The sequence below is a fragment of the Maylandia zebra genome, linkage group LG7 (genome assembly GCF_041146795.1).
Source record: "Maylandia zebra isolate NMK-2024a linkage group LG7, Mzebra_GT3a, whole genome shotgun sequence".
NCBI classification, from domain to species: domain Eukaryota; kingdom Metazoa; phylum Chordata; class Actinopteri; order Cichliformes; family Cichlidae; genus Maylandia; species Maylandia zebra.
In genome coordinates, this window is record NC_135173.1 from 26,069,844 (window position 1) to 26,085,562 (window position 15,719).

General features: G+C 41.2%; 1 protein-coding gene across 1 annotated transcript in view; it reads left to right on the forward strand.

Annotated features, from left to right (window-relative positions):
• The first annotated feature begins 947 nt into the window (after positions 1-947).
• The window catches only part of cftr (CF transmembrane conductance regulator), a 42,902-nt gene continuing 28,130 nt past the window's right edge, over positions 948-15,719 (forward strand). The window contains exons 1-8 of the mRNA XM_024803378.2: positions 948-1,327; positions 1,982-2,092; positions 4,641-4,758; positions 7,162-7,377; positions 7,922-8,011; positions 11,685-11,848; positions 13,100-13,225; positions 15,136-15,382. Coding sequence (XP_024659146.1) covers positions 1,275-1,327; positions 1,982-2,092; positions 4,641-4,758; positions 7,162-7,377; positions 7,922-8,011; positions 11,685-11,848; positions 13,100-13,225; positions 15,136-15,382 — 1,125 coding nt within the window. The 5' untranslated portion in view covers positions 948-1,274. The remainder of the gene's footprint in view (positions 1,328-1,981; positions 2,093-4,640; positions 4,759-7,161; positions 7,378-7,921; positions 8,012-11,684; positions 11,849-13,099; positions 13,226-15,135; positions 15,383-15,719) is intronic.

Consider the following 15,719-nt stretch of genomic DNA (forward strand, 5'->3'; position numbering starts at 1 on the left):
GCATCTAACAGTGCATCTCTCTGTATTTTTCCTCAGGTCCCCTTACTATCTTTTATCTTTTCTATCCCGCTCTGGCTTACAAATCACACTGAAACAAGCTATAACTAAGCACCCTTTTTCTGATTTACTTACTTCTTTTCGTATTGAATTTTCACATTGCTCTTCCCCGTGGTCTTTCTCACACCCTGGTTTGTTGTTTTCAGTTATATGATTATGGCTCATGGACATCAATGCCAGCATCGTTTTCTGTACGGAGTTTTGGAGCAGTGTTTCTACTTGAAACATGAAACGAATCCTTCACTTTCGAACAATTCTTTGCTTCTTTGTTCCAAACACAAACTCCACTAATATTTTCTCCCCTTTAAACCAGATTACCTGTCAGCACGGCTATTTCAACAAGTGATCTAATACCACACTTTATCTCTGTTCCCTTCAGGAATGTCTAGGTTTTAACCCTCCCTAAAGTGAAACGGTGCTTAACCTTTTTTTAAAGAAAAAAGTTCGTCGAAATATGTAGGAACTGTACCAGCTATTAAATAAAATGCCACAGCTTGACTATCAGAGGCAGCTTGGTAGACCTGCAGCAGCAGGACTAACCTGACTGTAAAACCTGTTCATTCGGCGGTTTTTATTATGTTATTTATGTTTCAACAAGACGTTTAAATGTTAGGTTTTCACGTTAAAACCCTAACTGTTTGTTATTTCTACTCTTCTTTTCTCTCCAAATTACCTTTTAACTGAGTGTAATTGAAGTCAGGATAATTCACATTTTGTGAGTTCTGCACTCCGGTCACCTCCCACATCTTTTCTGATCAACTAACTTGTGCCTCTTGAGTTTGGTGCCACAATATTACCCTGAAGCCAGTCGGCGTGGAAATGACGTTTCGGTTGTTGGCGAGCCCATAAAGGATAGACTGTCCTCTCCCTGTCACAGAGTGAGAGGGAGATAAAAGAGAGAGAGTGAGTGAAAGGAAGGTAGTCGAAGCGGACTGTGACTTGCAGCAGAAAATAAAACTAGGAAAACGCACAAGAAGACATTGAGTTTTAGCAAGTGGAGGAATAATAATAATAAAAAAAACCTAGGGAAGCGCGCAAAGTGACAGAAGAGGTACAGTTTTTTGTTTTTTTCCACCCTTTTGGGACACCAAGACGACTGCATAGCGACGATACATTCAGAGCAGATACGAAGTGGAGAGTAAAGCGGACGAGCATCCCCTCGGAGCCACGCGGGGGACACTCAGGTGCAGGGAACTCAAACTGGCGGCGCTCTTAGAATGCAGAAGTCACCAGTAGAAGATGCGAACTTCTTCTCCAAATTTTTCTTCTGGTAAGAAATGTTTGGTGTACAGCCTTGGCTCCAGGTCCAGGGCCAGGTGCACACGCAGCGTGTCTGTTGTAAAGTGAAATTGAAGTTATACGGTGTAAAGTAAATAAAGAAATGTCAAAAGGCAATTACTGCAGGGTTCTATTCAGTTGGTAAGTGAGACGCGTTTTTCTTCACACATCTGCAGAAATCACGTGCGTAAAATACAGAGTTGTGCTCCGATGTAGTATGTTCTAGAAAGCGTTGGCAGTTGCACTTAAGCTACTGATGATTTAAAATTTGTGTAACGTGCTAGGAATTGTCATAATTCACTTTTTTGTATGGATTAAATGGTTCTTTCTTTGTTAATATTGTAGCCTAATAAAGTGGCGCCGACGCCCCACTTACTCCAATTAGAGATCCCAAACAGACAAATAATCCTAAAACCTACATGGTGTATCTGGACGAGACACCCTGTGATTCATTCACAGATACTAGCAAATATTTCTCTCAGTACTCTGTCATTAGTCTGACTATGAAACCAAAGGCTTATCATCTAGCCACGAAGAAACAATTATATTTCCATGTAATTTAAAAAGATTAATTACAAATGTGTGTGTGTGTGTGTGTGTGTGTGTGTGTGTGTGTGTGTGTGTGTGTGTGTGTGTGTGTGTGCAGGTGGGTAACACCACTGTTAAGGAAGGGCTTCAGAAAGAAGTTGGATCTGTCAGATGTGTACAAGGCTCCCTCCTTTGATCTGGCAGACAACCTCTCTGAGAGACTTGAAAGGTTTGTACATCCTGGCCGAGTAATTGTGCATTATTAGAACAATTAAACACTTTTTTTTTTTTTAGTCTTTCCTTACAAGATTAGTAATAACAAAATTAATAATGATCTCCCCTTTAAACTCACTGAGTTGAAGCCTGTTTTTGGGGAACTGGTTGTAAGGTATTCTCTGAAACTAATAAAATCATTAACTGAACTTCATCCAGACTTTATTAAAACATGTAGAGAAAATGTCTAGGTATGTGCTGATTGTAGCATGCACAGTAACGAAATCCAGGTAAGTGGAACTTGTAGACATTCTGAAACCTAGAAATATGCGGCTTTGATGTTTTTCACGCATGTTCTTTACTCATGTTTACAGTAGCAGGGTATGAGTCCTTTCTTTTTTCACAATAAGGGCTGGCATTTAAACAAGGCTTGACATAAAGCAAACCTGTGTGTGCCAACAAACAGCCAGACCAAAGATGATGGACAGACGTGACCCTCTTTTTTTGCATCTGTCTTGCACTCTCTCTGATTTATTTCTGTTTCTCTCTTTGTCTGTTTCTATCTTTGTCTTACATTTATTTTGTTCAATAAAAAGTTGGATAATGATTGCAATTTTTTATAATAAATTAATTTAAATGTATCCTGTTAAGCCCAATGCTAGCAGCACAAGGGCTTCCTGAATTTTTCGTTTTTGTTATTTTGTTACTTTCTTCCTTTGATCCCTTTTTAATCTTTTCCCATTCTTGCAGATATAAGCTGGTGGCACATCTTTGACAAGTCATTTCCCAAAAGTTAAATCCCAAAAGTTAAATACTCTTATGTTTTTTAAACCTTGCCTAAAAACCACAGCAGTGTTCCACGTAGTCTTGCCTCTTTGTGGGGCTGTCGTCACGCTAAATGTGGCCAAAAGGCTGGTCAGTGTACACGGGTTTTATAAAGTCGACCTTTAGAAAGGGCCCAGTCCCACCAGGTTGATAAATGAGCAGTGGTGGGTGATTTTGCTTTCATTATTCTGATCAGGCAAACAGTGAGGACTTCTGGGAACGTGAACTTTACCTTCCATTAAAGCATGCTGTGTGCCGTCAGCCTCTTTTATCACCCCCAATTCAACTCAAGTCTTTGAGCTTTCTTGGCATGACAGTTATTATCTAGCAGGAGCTGGAATGAAGTCTGGTAAAGACAACACATACACGCACGCGAATCTGCGTTTTTAATTACATTTTAATCATTTTAAATGTTGATATCATAAACATAGTGATGTTTTTATTTTAGATATATCTATGTTGCAGTAAATAAATAACATACTAGGTAAGAAGATTGCTATCAAAGCAAATCTAGAAACCCGTAATCTATAATGATTTGGCCTCTGCAGACAACAGACAATATTTTGAAGCTTTTATTGAAACCATCTGAACCAAGACTTTCTGTTTGGTATATATGTATGCATTAGAAACAAGCTAGTAAAATTTTAGAGTTTAAGAATGCATTGTGGCAAATGAAGCTCTTCTTTTACACTCCATACGGAGCATGAAACCAAAGCCTGCAGAACCTTGATTATTCAGTGGTACTCAGACTGCAAGCAGACAGCAACCAGAAGCTAGGAAGCGTTCAGTTTCAAAATCTTGTCACGTCTATCTTATCCATATTGTCTGTACACAACAGTACAGTGGTTAGCACTTTTGATTCACTACTGTATCTGCGGAGTTTGCACATGCTCCCTGTGCCTGCAGGAATATTATAGGTTAATCCTGTGATAGACTGGTGATCTGTACAGGGTGTACAGTGAATTTCACCTTATGACAGCTGGGATATCCCCATCCCTTCCACCCCCATCCCCACAGTTTTCCTGTTTGTGGCCCAGAGTTGTATATCTCTGCTTGGCAGTCAATAGGTAACACATGGCCACCTAGACATTTTGCATGACTCACTGAAATTGAAAATGCAAGGATCTCTCCCTGTACAAATTGAGACTAATTCAATATGAAAGGTAAATCTTCAATCCCCTTATGTTTTTTGTAATCACTTTCTTCCTCAATTGTCGTCCCCCCCCCCCCCCCCCCCCCCCCCACCCCGCCCCACACACACACACACACACACATACACACATACACTTACTGCTGCTGGTTGGCCACATCACCGCAGCTATAAATTTCCCCTCACAGAACAATGCAGCTACTCTCTAAAGCTGTACTTGCCTGCCAGGCAGTTGTGGGAAATTAATAGAGTTATAACAAACTTACACTAAGTAATTCCTAACAATACTTGTAGAAGTTCCTAGAAAACTAGACTCAAATTCCCAACATCTAAAAGGTACAAAATTCATTCACAAAAATTATATTCCTAAATAAATGGCAACAGGTTTTTATTCTGTGAATTAATCACCAGCTGAAGTTGTGGAACAGACCATTAAACTCTGGCTGGTACACAGCCAAAGTAGTAGCAGACAGATAGAAGAGCCAGAGCCAAACCCTTCTGGTATTTGTCTGGCGTTGTGTGTTTCTCCCATTCTGCCTTCTTCACTGCATTTTAACTGTGTTACAATATAACTCTTTCCTCCCTGCAGAGAATGGGACAGGGAGGTGGTGTCAGCCACAGCCAAGAGAAAGCCAAAGCTGCTGAGAGCACTGGCCCGCTGCTTCTTTTGGCCTTTCGCCTGCTTTGGTGTCCTCCTCTACCTTGGGGTGAGTATTTCAGTCTGTCCTGCAGGAAGCACATCCAGCATCTCTAACTGGGAATTGTGATGCTCAGTCCCGCTTGCAGATTCAAACCCATCATTATTATAACTTGATCATGTTGGTTTTATCTTGTAGATAAAGCAGATTCAAATTTAGATTTTTTTTTTAAACACTTACTGCAGAAAGCAAATAAAGTCCTGGTCACATGATCTCTGGCTTCTGAAAGCACGGATTGGGAAGAGAGAGCTGAGCGTAAAAGCGAAGCTCTCAATTTACCAGTCGATCTATGTCCCTACCCTCACCTATGGCCACGAGCTGTGGGTAGTGACCGAAAGAACGAGATCGCGGATACAAGCGGCGGAAGTGAGCTTCCTCCGAAGGGTGGCTGGCCTCTCCCTTAGAGATAGGGTGAGAAGTTTGGCCATCTGGGAGGGGCTCAGAGTAGAGCTGCTGCTCCTCCATATCGAAAGGAGCCAGTCGAGGTGGTTTGGGCATCTGACAAGGATGCCTCCTGGGCGCCTCCTGAGTGAGGTGTTCCGGGCATGTCCCACCGGGAGGAGGCAGACCCAGGACATGCTGGAGAATTTATATCTCTCGGCTGGCCTGGGAACGCCTCGGTGTTCCCCCGGATAAGCTAGAGGAAGTGGCTGGGGAGAGGGAGGTTTGGGCTTCTCTGCTTAGGCTGCTGCCCCCGCGACCCCGGATAAAGCAGAAGAAGATGGATGAATGGATTGGGATGTAAAACCTTCACCTGTCTTTCTGAGTTTTTAAATATGATAAAGGCTGGAGATTAGAAGGTGTTATTAACCTGTCTTTTTAGCAAATGTACCCATTAACATAAACAAAATTAATTCTTTAAACTTTGACTTCAAAATTTCATGTTCAAATGCAAAAATAATTATTGTTACACTGTTCTACAGCTCAGTCGAACATCATTATGGTAGGACGAGGAGGGGGCAGCTACATTAGTTATGAAAGACATCAGATTATAATAAAGTAGATGGAAAAAGAACCCCTAGTGCTCATTTGATTTTTGACTTCAGTTAATTCTTTTCTGATAATTTTGTGGTCTTAATCACTAGTTTCAAGTGCTATTGAGTACCATATGAAATTCAGTTATAGCTGCATGTAGAGTCACAAAGGACGATAAAGCAAGAACTGACATTGCCATATGAGCACACATTGCACATTGGTCACATCCACCCATTGATTGTGCTTTCAAAACACCAATATGGTGATGACTATAACGCTCAGGTAGAGTCTTTAAGTCAGGACATAAATAACCATTTCTCTATATGACCAAGTAGAGTTGTGTGTGAGAATGCAACCCAGTTAGACTGAACATTAAACAGTCTTTATCCATCCTGTTTAATTACACCCATGTTAAAATATCAGGTAAATGTTCTTTAATGTAATTATTGTGTTACACCTACTGCATACTCGACCTGGCTCGACTGCATGCCTGGCTGTAATTATGTAGCAGTTCGTTAATGCTGTACCTGCATGTGTGTGTGGTACCTGTTAACAATGGTGTCCTGCTGGCACACCCCAATAAAGCTATTGTGCAATGACACACAAACATCACAAGCATGTCACACCATGGTGTCACAAACCAGCTCACTGTCCCAGGCTTATGGGAAGCTCCAGACAGCAGCCATTGTGTAAGTTAGTGCAGTTGTTGCTGGTTGTCAAGATGGCAAGAATGCCTGGTGGATTTTGAGGAGACACTAGGTAAACAGAGAGGCTCCGAAAACACATTGAAGTGGAAGCCAGCATAGTTTTCTGGTCGTTTAAGGCTATTAGATTTTTGGCAGAAAAATGTTTATCTGGACATGCTTGGAATCTTGGCTAATGATCCTGGCTGATTCCAGATCCAGACGTGAATTTGCTATTATGTAACCGCATTTTCTTTTTTTTTTAAGGTGACATTTTCTTTTAGTTTTAGTGTTTGTTTGTTTGTTTTTACTTTATGTCATGATCTCAACATTAAAAATTATTGGAATATGCACTTTCCTAAAATACCCATATTTGAAATGGCAGTTGATACTGAAACTGATCAATTTTTCTTTGTATTTGCATTTATTTATTCCCACATTCATACCAGAATAACAAAGAAGTCCTCATTATTAAAATGTACTTAGGAGTATATTGCTCATAAACTTACCATGCCTGTAACAGGGGTGATAAAATATACTTAACAATCTTCCAAGGGCACGAGGAAAGCTGATTCTCTAGTGATGAACTAACTACAACTACAAAACCATTGGTTATTCATTTTCATCATTTACTGTCCTCTCCAGCAGCTTTAGCAAGAATCATGATCTGAATGCACTATCGTGCCAAATACATTTGCTTTGCCACGAGGAGGTGTTATTGTTTTCTCTTTATTGTCCCATGGTTTTTGTGCAGGAGGCTTCCAAGACAGTGCAACCTCAGATTTCAGGTCGCATCATTGCTTCCTTTGACCCGTTCCATGCTCCAGAGAGAAGTCAGGGACTCTACCTGTCCCTGGGCCTTTGCCTCCTCTTCACTGCCCGCTTCCTTCTGTTGCAGCCTGCCATCTTTGGCCTGCATCACCTTGGCATGCAGATCCGCATCGCACTTTTTAGCCTTATTTACAAGAAGGTAAGGGAAGAACATTATCTATGATTAGAAACTATTTTCCAACCTTTATAAACTTTTTAACTATTTCTAAACTGTATTTTTAACCTTGAACAATGATATTAAGATTTCAAAGATTTCAATGCATTTTTCATTTGCAACAAAACTAGAGTAAAACGTATAGCGTTTGTTCCTGAAGTGTTGTGTAGTGCAAGTGTAAATCCTTGCAGCCAGTAGCACTGAGCTGCTGATAACACCTGAATTGAATACTTGTTACTTTTAGTCACTGCTGTAACAATCTGCTATCAGAACAAAGCAACCCATCCGATAAGGCCTTTGCATTTCTTAGATTTTATGTTTTCCTAGTAATATTTTGAAGACCAGCTTCCACCTTGTTTGTCATGTATGACTGAGCTTTCCCAGAGAGGCACTTCCTTGACTGTCCACAGGTTGCTGTGAGGGGCATGTCAGCCAGGTGTCAAAGCATGGCCGTGTGTCACAGACTTCCACTTTTTACTCACTTTCTCTTTTTGTGTTCCAGCTGACCTCTGACCTTTGACATTTTCAGACCCTGAAGCTGTCCAGCAGAGTCTTGGATAAGATCAGCACTGGTCAGCTTGTTAGTTTGATGTCTGCAAATCTCAACAAGCTGGATGAGGTGAGAAACCTTGGACCTTTTTTTCAAGGGCAAAAGCTGATTGTTTGTCAGAATCAGCCAGAAGTTGTACTTTGTTTCGAAATTCTATTATTATCATTATTATTGACTTTCTTATGAAATAATACACAGGGCTTTAGCTTGGAAAACAACAATATAAAAAACCCCACACATTTCAGAAAAATTTCAGAGTCCCATACCAGATCAGCTGGGTCACGGGTTTACAACAACTGCCTCCAATGCTGATAGCAAATAGGTTGCTAGTGGAAACTGTGCTACTATTGGCTGAAGACAAAAGAGGAGGAATTAATGAAGCTGTGTTAGGAGACAGCGAAAGAGAAAGAAAGGTAGAAGTGTGGAGGTGAGAGTAGGGACTCTAAACATGCACTGTAACTGGAAGGTATGCAGGAGACCAGGTGGAAGGGAAGCAAAGGCAGGAGGAATGGAGGTGGATTCAAAATGTTCTGCTATGGTGTAGACAAGATGTGAAATGGATCTTGAAGGAAGAACTCCTGCGAAGATTGTGCCGCAGTGGTTAGCATTGTTGCCTCACAGCAAGAAGGTCCTGAGGGAACAAGTGAACATGTACTTCAAGGACGAGGGTAGGGTAACAAATAGGTGGACTATATTCGATATAGAAGGTGTAATCCAAAAAAGAAAGCGGACTGAAAGGTGATGGTAGTCTATAGAACAGGGGTGTCCAACTCCAGTCCTCGAGAGGTACTGTCCTGCAGCTTTTACATGCAACCCTACTCCAACACAGCTGAATCAAATGATTGGATTACCTGATAACAAGCCATCCATGTGATTCAGGTGTGTCGGAACAAAGATGCATCTAAAAGCTGCAGGACAGTAGCTATTGAGGACTGGAGTTGGACACCCCTGCTGTACAATGACTTTGGAAATTAAAAAGAGAGAGGCACTGGCAAGAATTACATGGTGAAATGAAGAAAGAAGAAAGTGAAGAAGTGAAATGTAGAAAGAAGTGTACAGCTGTAGTGCTGGGAGAAACTGCCAAAAGGCTGTTTGGTGTCTAGAATAAGAAAGTGCAGGAAATTATTCAAAGGAAGATACTAGCAAAGAAAAACGTGGGATAGTTAGGGAGATGAAGAAAGTAGTCAGGAGTACTGGGGGGCTTGGCAAACAGCAAAAAGTGAAAGATGGGAGTGATCGACAGTGATTGAGCTGGAAAGGATGTGCAGCAGGATAGAATGATTAAGAATAGAAATATAAATGTACTAACAAGTGAAGAGAGTGTGCTGAGTAGATGGAAGGAGCACTGTGAGACGCTGATGAATAAAGAAAATGAGAGAGAAAGACAGATGGAGGACAGTTAGTGATTCAGGAAGTGCAGATGATTAGTGAGGGTGAAATGTAAAACTGTAAAGACATGAGTGAAAAGGTTCAGATGACATAACTGTGGAGGTGGTCTCCATTAGAGAGGGCATTGGACTGTTTAACACAATCTTGGAATGAGAGGATGCCTAAGGAATGGGGTGTACTGGTACTGAAGAACAAGGGTTATGTGTTGAGCTGTAACAACTATAGAGAGATAAGGCTGATAAGACATATTATGAAGATAAGAGAAAGAGTTGTTAAAGATAGATTACAGGGATGTTTGCTTTGAGAGTCTTGATGATTGGAGAAAGAGTTGCACTGTGTCTTTGTAGATTTAGAGAAAGCATATGGTAGGGTGCTAAAAAAGGAGGGGCTGTGGTCCTGCATGAGGAAGACCAGAGAGGCAGAAAGGTTTGTGAAGTTGGTGCTAAAATTGTGATAGTGATGAGATGTGCGGTAGGAGTTACAGATAGGTTCAAAGTGGACGTAGGATTATATTTGTAACCATGCCGGATCCCTTTCTTGCTTCAGAGGTGATGATGAGATGACAGATGAAGTCACAACTGAGTGTCTATAGATTATGATGTTTGCAGTTGACATTGTTATCTGTAGTGAGAGTAGGGAACAGGTGGAAAAGAGCCTGGAGAGGTGGAGGTATGCTCTAGAGAGAAGAGGAATGGAATTCAGTTGAAGCAAGACAGAATACATGTGTGTGAATGACAAGAAGACAGGTGAAACTGTGAAGCTGTAAGGAGCAGAGGTAGCAAAGGTATATGAGTTTAAATACCTGGAGTCAGCCATCTAAAACAGTGAACATTGCACAAGAGAGATGAAGAAGAGGGTGCAGGGAGGGTGGAGTAGATGGAGATGAGTGTCAAGGGTGATGTGTGATACCAGTATAGCAGCAAGAGTGAAAGGTAAGGTTTACAAGATGGTAGTGAGACCTGCTATGATGTATGGTTTGGAGAGGATAGCACTAACAAAACGAAACAAAATAACAGGAACATCCTCACACAAATAAAAAAAAATGTGCTAGAAACCAGTGGGGCATGAAAATTTTAAGTTAATACAACTCTGTTGAAAAGTGAATGAAATGTGAGATTATTCATAGAAATAATACAGTAGTTTTCCATTCAGAAGAAGATGGGAGGAGTTGTCTCTGCCAGGATAAGGGGAACAAGAATTCACATCGTCACTGACTTCAGTGAATGTGTTTTATTAGGCAACACTAACTGTGTTATCCATACAGAGGACAAAAGAACAGTGCATTACTATATACAGTGTAGTGTTAGTACATAAGCAAGTATTACCTGCGCATCAGTGTTGGAAACTCATGATTATGTATGCATGTTTGTCTTGGCTCTCACTGAGGTGTTGAATGTGGAAACACTATGCAACCTGCGTTGGAACAATTATCACCTGGCTCGAATGTGGCTTGTGTAAAGGTGGTACAGTGGTACCTTGTGTAGTAGTTCTTACATGAGTGTGGAATAACAAGATGAAAGTTGCAGCTGAGTGGATGAAAGGACCCAAGTAAAGTGAGAGCTGAGATTAATAGATTAGATGGATTCAATGTTTTTAGGACTTGCCTTACATGTGAGAATCCGGTCCCATCAGAATGATTGGACATCATGTGGTCTTGAACCTACCAGTTCCCTGTGTGATTTTGGATTGCACTGATGCATGAATTACACCGCCAGTATTCCAGTGCCTTCATTTGTGTTGCCTCCTGCACACAGTATCTAGGAAGCTCCTTCACCAAAACCACTCTGAGTATTTCCAATATGAAAGTGTCTGAAATTGGCAAAGTCACTTATGAAAATTGACTAGTTATTCCATATCCGCAGTGTTTATTGAGAACTGTGTATTCACTCCTTCAGTCAGCTTGGATTCAATTCAGTCATAAATTATTAACATTTTAATAATGCGCAATAAAGTCTTTCCAGGGAACCATCTAAAAGAATATATATCACAATGTAATATTGATTGTGCATGTGTACTGATTGAACCTTTATTTATGTAATTTTCAGTGGACCTCTTTCTCAAATACTATTTCATAACATTAAGCGATATGCTTTATTGTCCCGTAGTGTGGTCAACTTTCCTCTTTGTACAAAAACACTGTTTCTGTTTTTGCTAGCTTTCTGTTATTATGTTGATCCTAGTTATAGCCCTCAGTTAACCTGTCAGATACCATTTTTTTAAAGCAATGATTGTTTGGTAAACACACACACACACACGCGCGCGCACTGATCAATTGTAAAATAGCCCTTTTGTATCGTCACATTGTCATCTTACATGTACACTAATTTAATTTCTGTGTACTTTGTGTGTACAGAGTTTGGGTCTGGCACATTTTATATGGATCACCCCTCTGCAGTGTATATTGTGTGTGGGTCTGGTCTGGGAGCTGATTGAGGTGAACGGCTTCTGTGGCCTTGCAGCACTGACTCTGATGGGCATCGTCCAGGCCTGGCTCTCCACCAAGATGGCACCTCATCGGTAGTAAAGCACAACCAGACACACTTTTAGTATTGGACATCTACCCTATTACATATCAATATACACTTGTATTTGTGTCTTCTGTCTTGCAATGTGTGTTTTTCTCTCCAAATATTAAAAATATTAGTTTCACTTTGTAGCAGTAGAGCTGTGTGCCACAAAAGCAGGCATGCTAGCGTTCTTGAACAAGTCACAGTTCAATTTATGGTAAATGGACTGGTTCTTATACAGTGCTTTTCTACTCTGAGTACTCAAAGTACTTTACATAACTTGCCTCATTCACATTAGCATTTGTTCTACCTAAGTGCTATCTGTCTAACATTAGCACACATGTATATTCTGATGGATGCATCAGAGAGCAGCGTGGGGTTGGTATCTTGCCCAAGCCGAGGATCAGACTAGCATCCCTTAGATTAATAGATGACCTGTTCTACCTCCTGAACTACAGCCACTCTACTCTCCAGATATTTTATCTCTAGTAGTTTGTAACAAGTACTGCAGTAATATTAATCAGTGGGCAACACATTGGTGCTGTGGGTAGCATTGTTGCCTGACAGCTTAAGGTAAGAAGGTCCTGGAGTAAAATCTGGCATTTCCGCCCCACGTCTGTGTGGGTTCTCTCCCATGTAGTGGGGCTTCCTCCTACAGTCCAAGTTATACCCCGCCTCTCACTCCAGCCACCCTGAATTTAGTAAGTGGAACAAATTGGATAGATGGAATCTTAATCACCTCCCACTATAAAGAGTCTCATCCTACAAATGAACTTCAACTCCATCAACTTGGACAGTAGCTGGTAACTGTAGTCTGTGTTATGTTCCACAGACTTGGTAAGCTCAAAATAGCAATGCATGAATTAGTTCTTCACTTGCTGAATGTTCTGGTTTGAGTGGCTCTCCAGTTCGCTTTGGTTCTCAGAACAAGAACTACCCTCATTAGTTGTGGTCCAAGACAGTGGAGTTGGATATTCTCTTAAAGCCATAACGTAGCCTGCCTAGGGAGACTGCCAGTAGGGAAAATGAGGGAAATGAGAATTGAGTAGCTGTTTATAGCTGGTTAGCAGTGAATAAAACTTTTATACTCTCAGTAGTTTTCCAAATGTGAACACTAACACTGTCCAGAAACAACAAAAATGGCACAGGTCCATATATAAACAGAAACTTGAGAATGTTCATGCATGCATAGGTGGATCCTCTGATGCTCCTTGCTAAAAAATTGTGTTGGTGTTCTGGTAAAACTTTCTCCTTTGAACAGGGCGAACAGAGCGCCTATGACTAGCCGCCGCCTAGCTCTCACCACAGAGATTATAGAGAACATTCACTCTGTGAAGGCGTACGGCTGGGAGGAAGTGATGGAAAATATCATCAAGAACATCAGGCAGTAAGACACCACCACATATAAAACACATCCTGCCACACACAGAGAATAACTCTCACAACAGCTTTTTTATTATTGAGAAAACAAGGTTAAATTGTGCCATTTGAAGCTAACTGTAACACTTTGTCAGGTTTTTTTTTTTACCATAATGAAATTTGCTAAAGTAATTCGAGCATCCTACTGTTAGTAATCTAATGTGTTAGTTAGGTTAGAACTAGGGGTGCAACGATATTCGTATCGATATTGAACCGTTCGATACAGTGCTTTCGGTTCGGTACGCATATGTATCGAACAATACAACATTTGTAATTTATTTTATCAATTTTCCTTCTGACGATGCTGTCTGTGTTGAGCGCTCAGTGAATCTGTGTTCGACTACTCCGCCTAGGCTGCACTGTCGAGCGCAGATCCACTGAGCGCTCAACACAGACAGCATCGTCAGAAGGAAGAGCGCAGGGCAAGCTAGCGAGACAGAAGTTAAGCTCTCCTTGCAAGATGGACCTCCCCCACTCTCATTCAGATCTGGCGTTTGGAATTATTTTGGTTTTCATGTGACATATGACCCTGAAGGTAAGCGAGTCATGGACTAAAGTAAAACAGTATGTTGGATGTGCCATGCAATGCTCAATTACATGGGTGTGAACTAGTGTGTTAGCGCAGTTAGCTCGTTAACATGTTGGCCATCTAGCCCCATGCACGGGGCGATCGGCGGTAGCTCGTTAACGGAGATTTGCCGTGTTGTGGCGTTAAGGTCATTTCAACGAGATTAACCTGAAAGCACTAGTGGGAACACAATGAATATGATCATCCTAGTGCAAAGACAAAAACAACAAGCATGCTACTAACTTTAGCCGAGTCATTTAGACAGCTGTTAGCACATGATTCTCCTTATGCTGCTGAGAATATAGCCCAGAAGAAGCGGATAGTATAGCTTTTATTTTGGAAAGAGCCATTTCTCTGTAATAAACTCTCTTTTCCAAAGATGAGTGATTCCTCAATCAGATACAGGGCTCGCAATATCGCTAGCCCGACGTCCTGGAGCTAGCGATTTTTTCAGTCGGGCTACCAAAATCTATCTCTTCCCTGCCCGTCGGGCTATTGTAGGAAAAATATATGTCAATGCTTTTGCATTCTTTCAGAAATGTAGCTGGGTAATTATGTCATTGGCATCGGTGAGCCACTGTCAATATGTGACATATTGAAATCGTGTTTGAATTTGCGCTTGTTTTTTTGCTTTCACTTTGCAATCGTGCGAACTGTGTATAGAGAGCGACAGCACTGATCTGTGAGTGATGATAATTTGTGCACCAATTCCTCTGACATCGTCTTATTAATCGTTAGCTTACTATGCAAACATGACAAGTGAAATCTCCCGCAGCAAGCTTAAACATGTGAGAGGTTGATCGCGCAGAGAATCGCTGAGCTTATGTGAGTGAGCGTGTAAAAGCATTTCAGTTCTGCTGAGCCAAATAAGACAGGTCAGGGTGAAGAAGTGACAGCCAAAGAAAAGCTTACCACAAAATGGAGAAGTTATGACAAATCAGAGTATAAGGCAAAAAGAAAGTGCAGCTTTATGGTTTCATGGACAAAAGAATTTCTGTGGCTGCAATATGACGAGCTAAATAACCAGGGCTGCACATAAGTGGTCCGCAGGTGCGCATTCGCTGTCAAAATAAAAAACACGCACAAGGGTTAGGGTTAAATTTAAAAACTGTACTTTTGAGTTAAAATATATATTTATAATTTTAATAAATGACAAATTAAAAATGCATGAACATTTTTTTGTATCGAAAAACCGAACCGTGAATTTTGTGTATCGTTGCACCCCTAGTTAGAACATATATTTTTGTGTATAGTTCCCTTTTTTGATGAAAACCCTTTGTTCTTTCTTCCATTTTCACTTTCCTCCGCAGGGATGAGATGACACTGACGAGAAAGATTGGATCTCTCCGTTACTTCTACAGCGCATCATACTTCTTCTCTGCCATCTTTGTTATCCTCTCAGCGATTATACCATATGCACTCAGTAAAGGCATCATCCTGCGTCGAATTTTCACCACAGCCTCCTACTTCATGGTGTTAAGAATGACACTGACCCGCCAGTTTCCAGGTTCCCTCCAGATGTGGTACGACACAATGACACTACTCCACAAGATTGAGGTAGGTTGAGAGATGTGGTGAGATAGATGCTTGTCATCCAAATGCTTTTAATGATCCTACACATGTTATAACTGTCACGGTCTGCGGCGGGTGGACCGTGTGTGGGAGTGTGAGGTTCCAGGTGCAGACATAGACGAGGAGACAGTACTGAACTTGAAACGAAAAGCGAGCCTTTATTTGGGCTGATTAACGTGGCAAACAACAGAAAGCACAGAGGCAAAACTAAACTAGAAGCTGAACTGGGAAAACTAAGAACTGACACTTAACTCAGACAGCAGGGAAAGCGAAGACAGGGTGACAACGATGCATATGACGGAGATTACTATGAACAGGACTC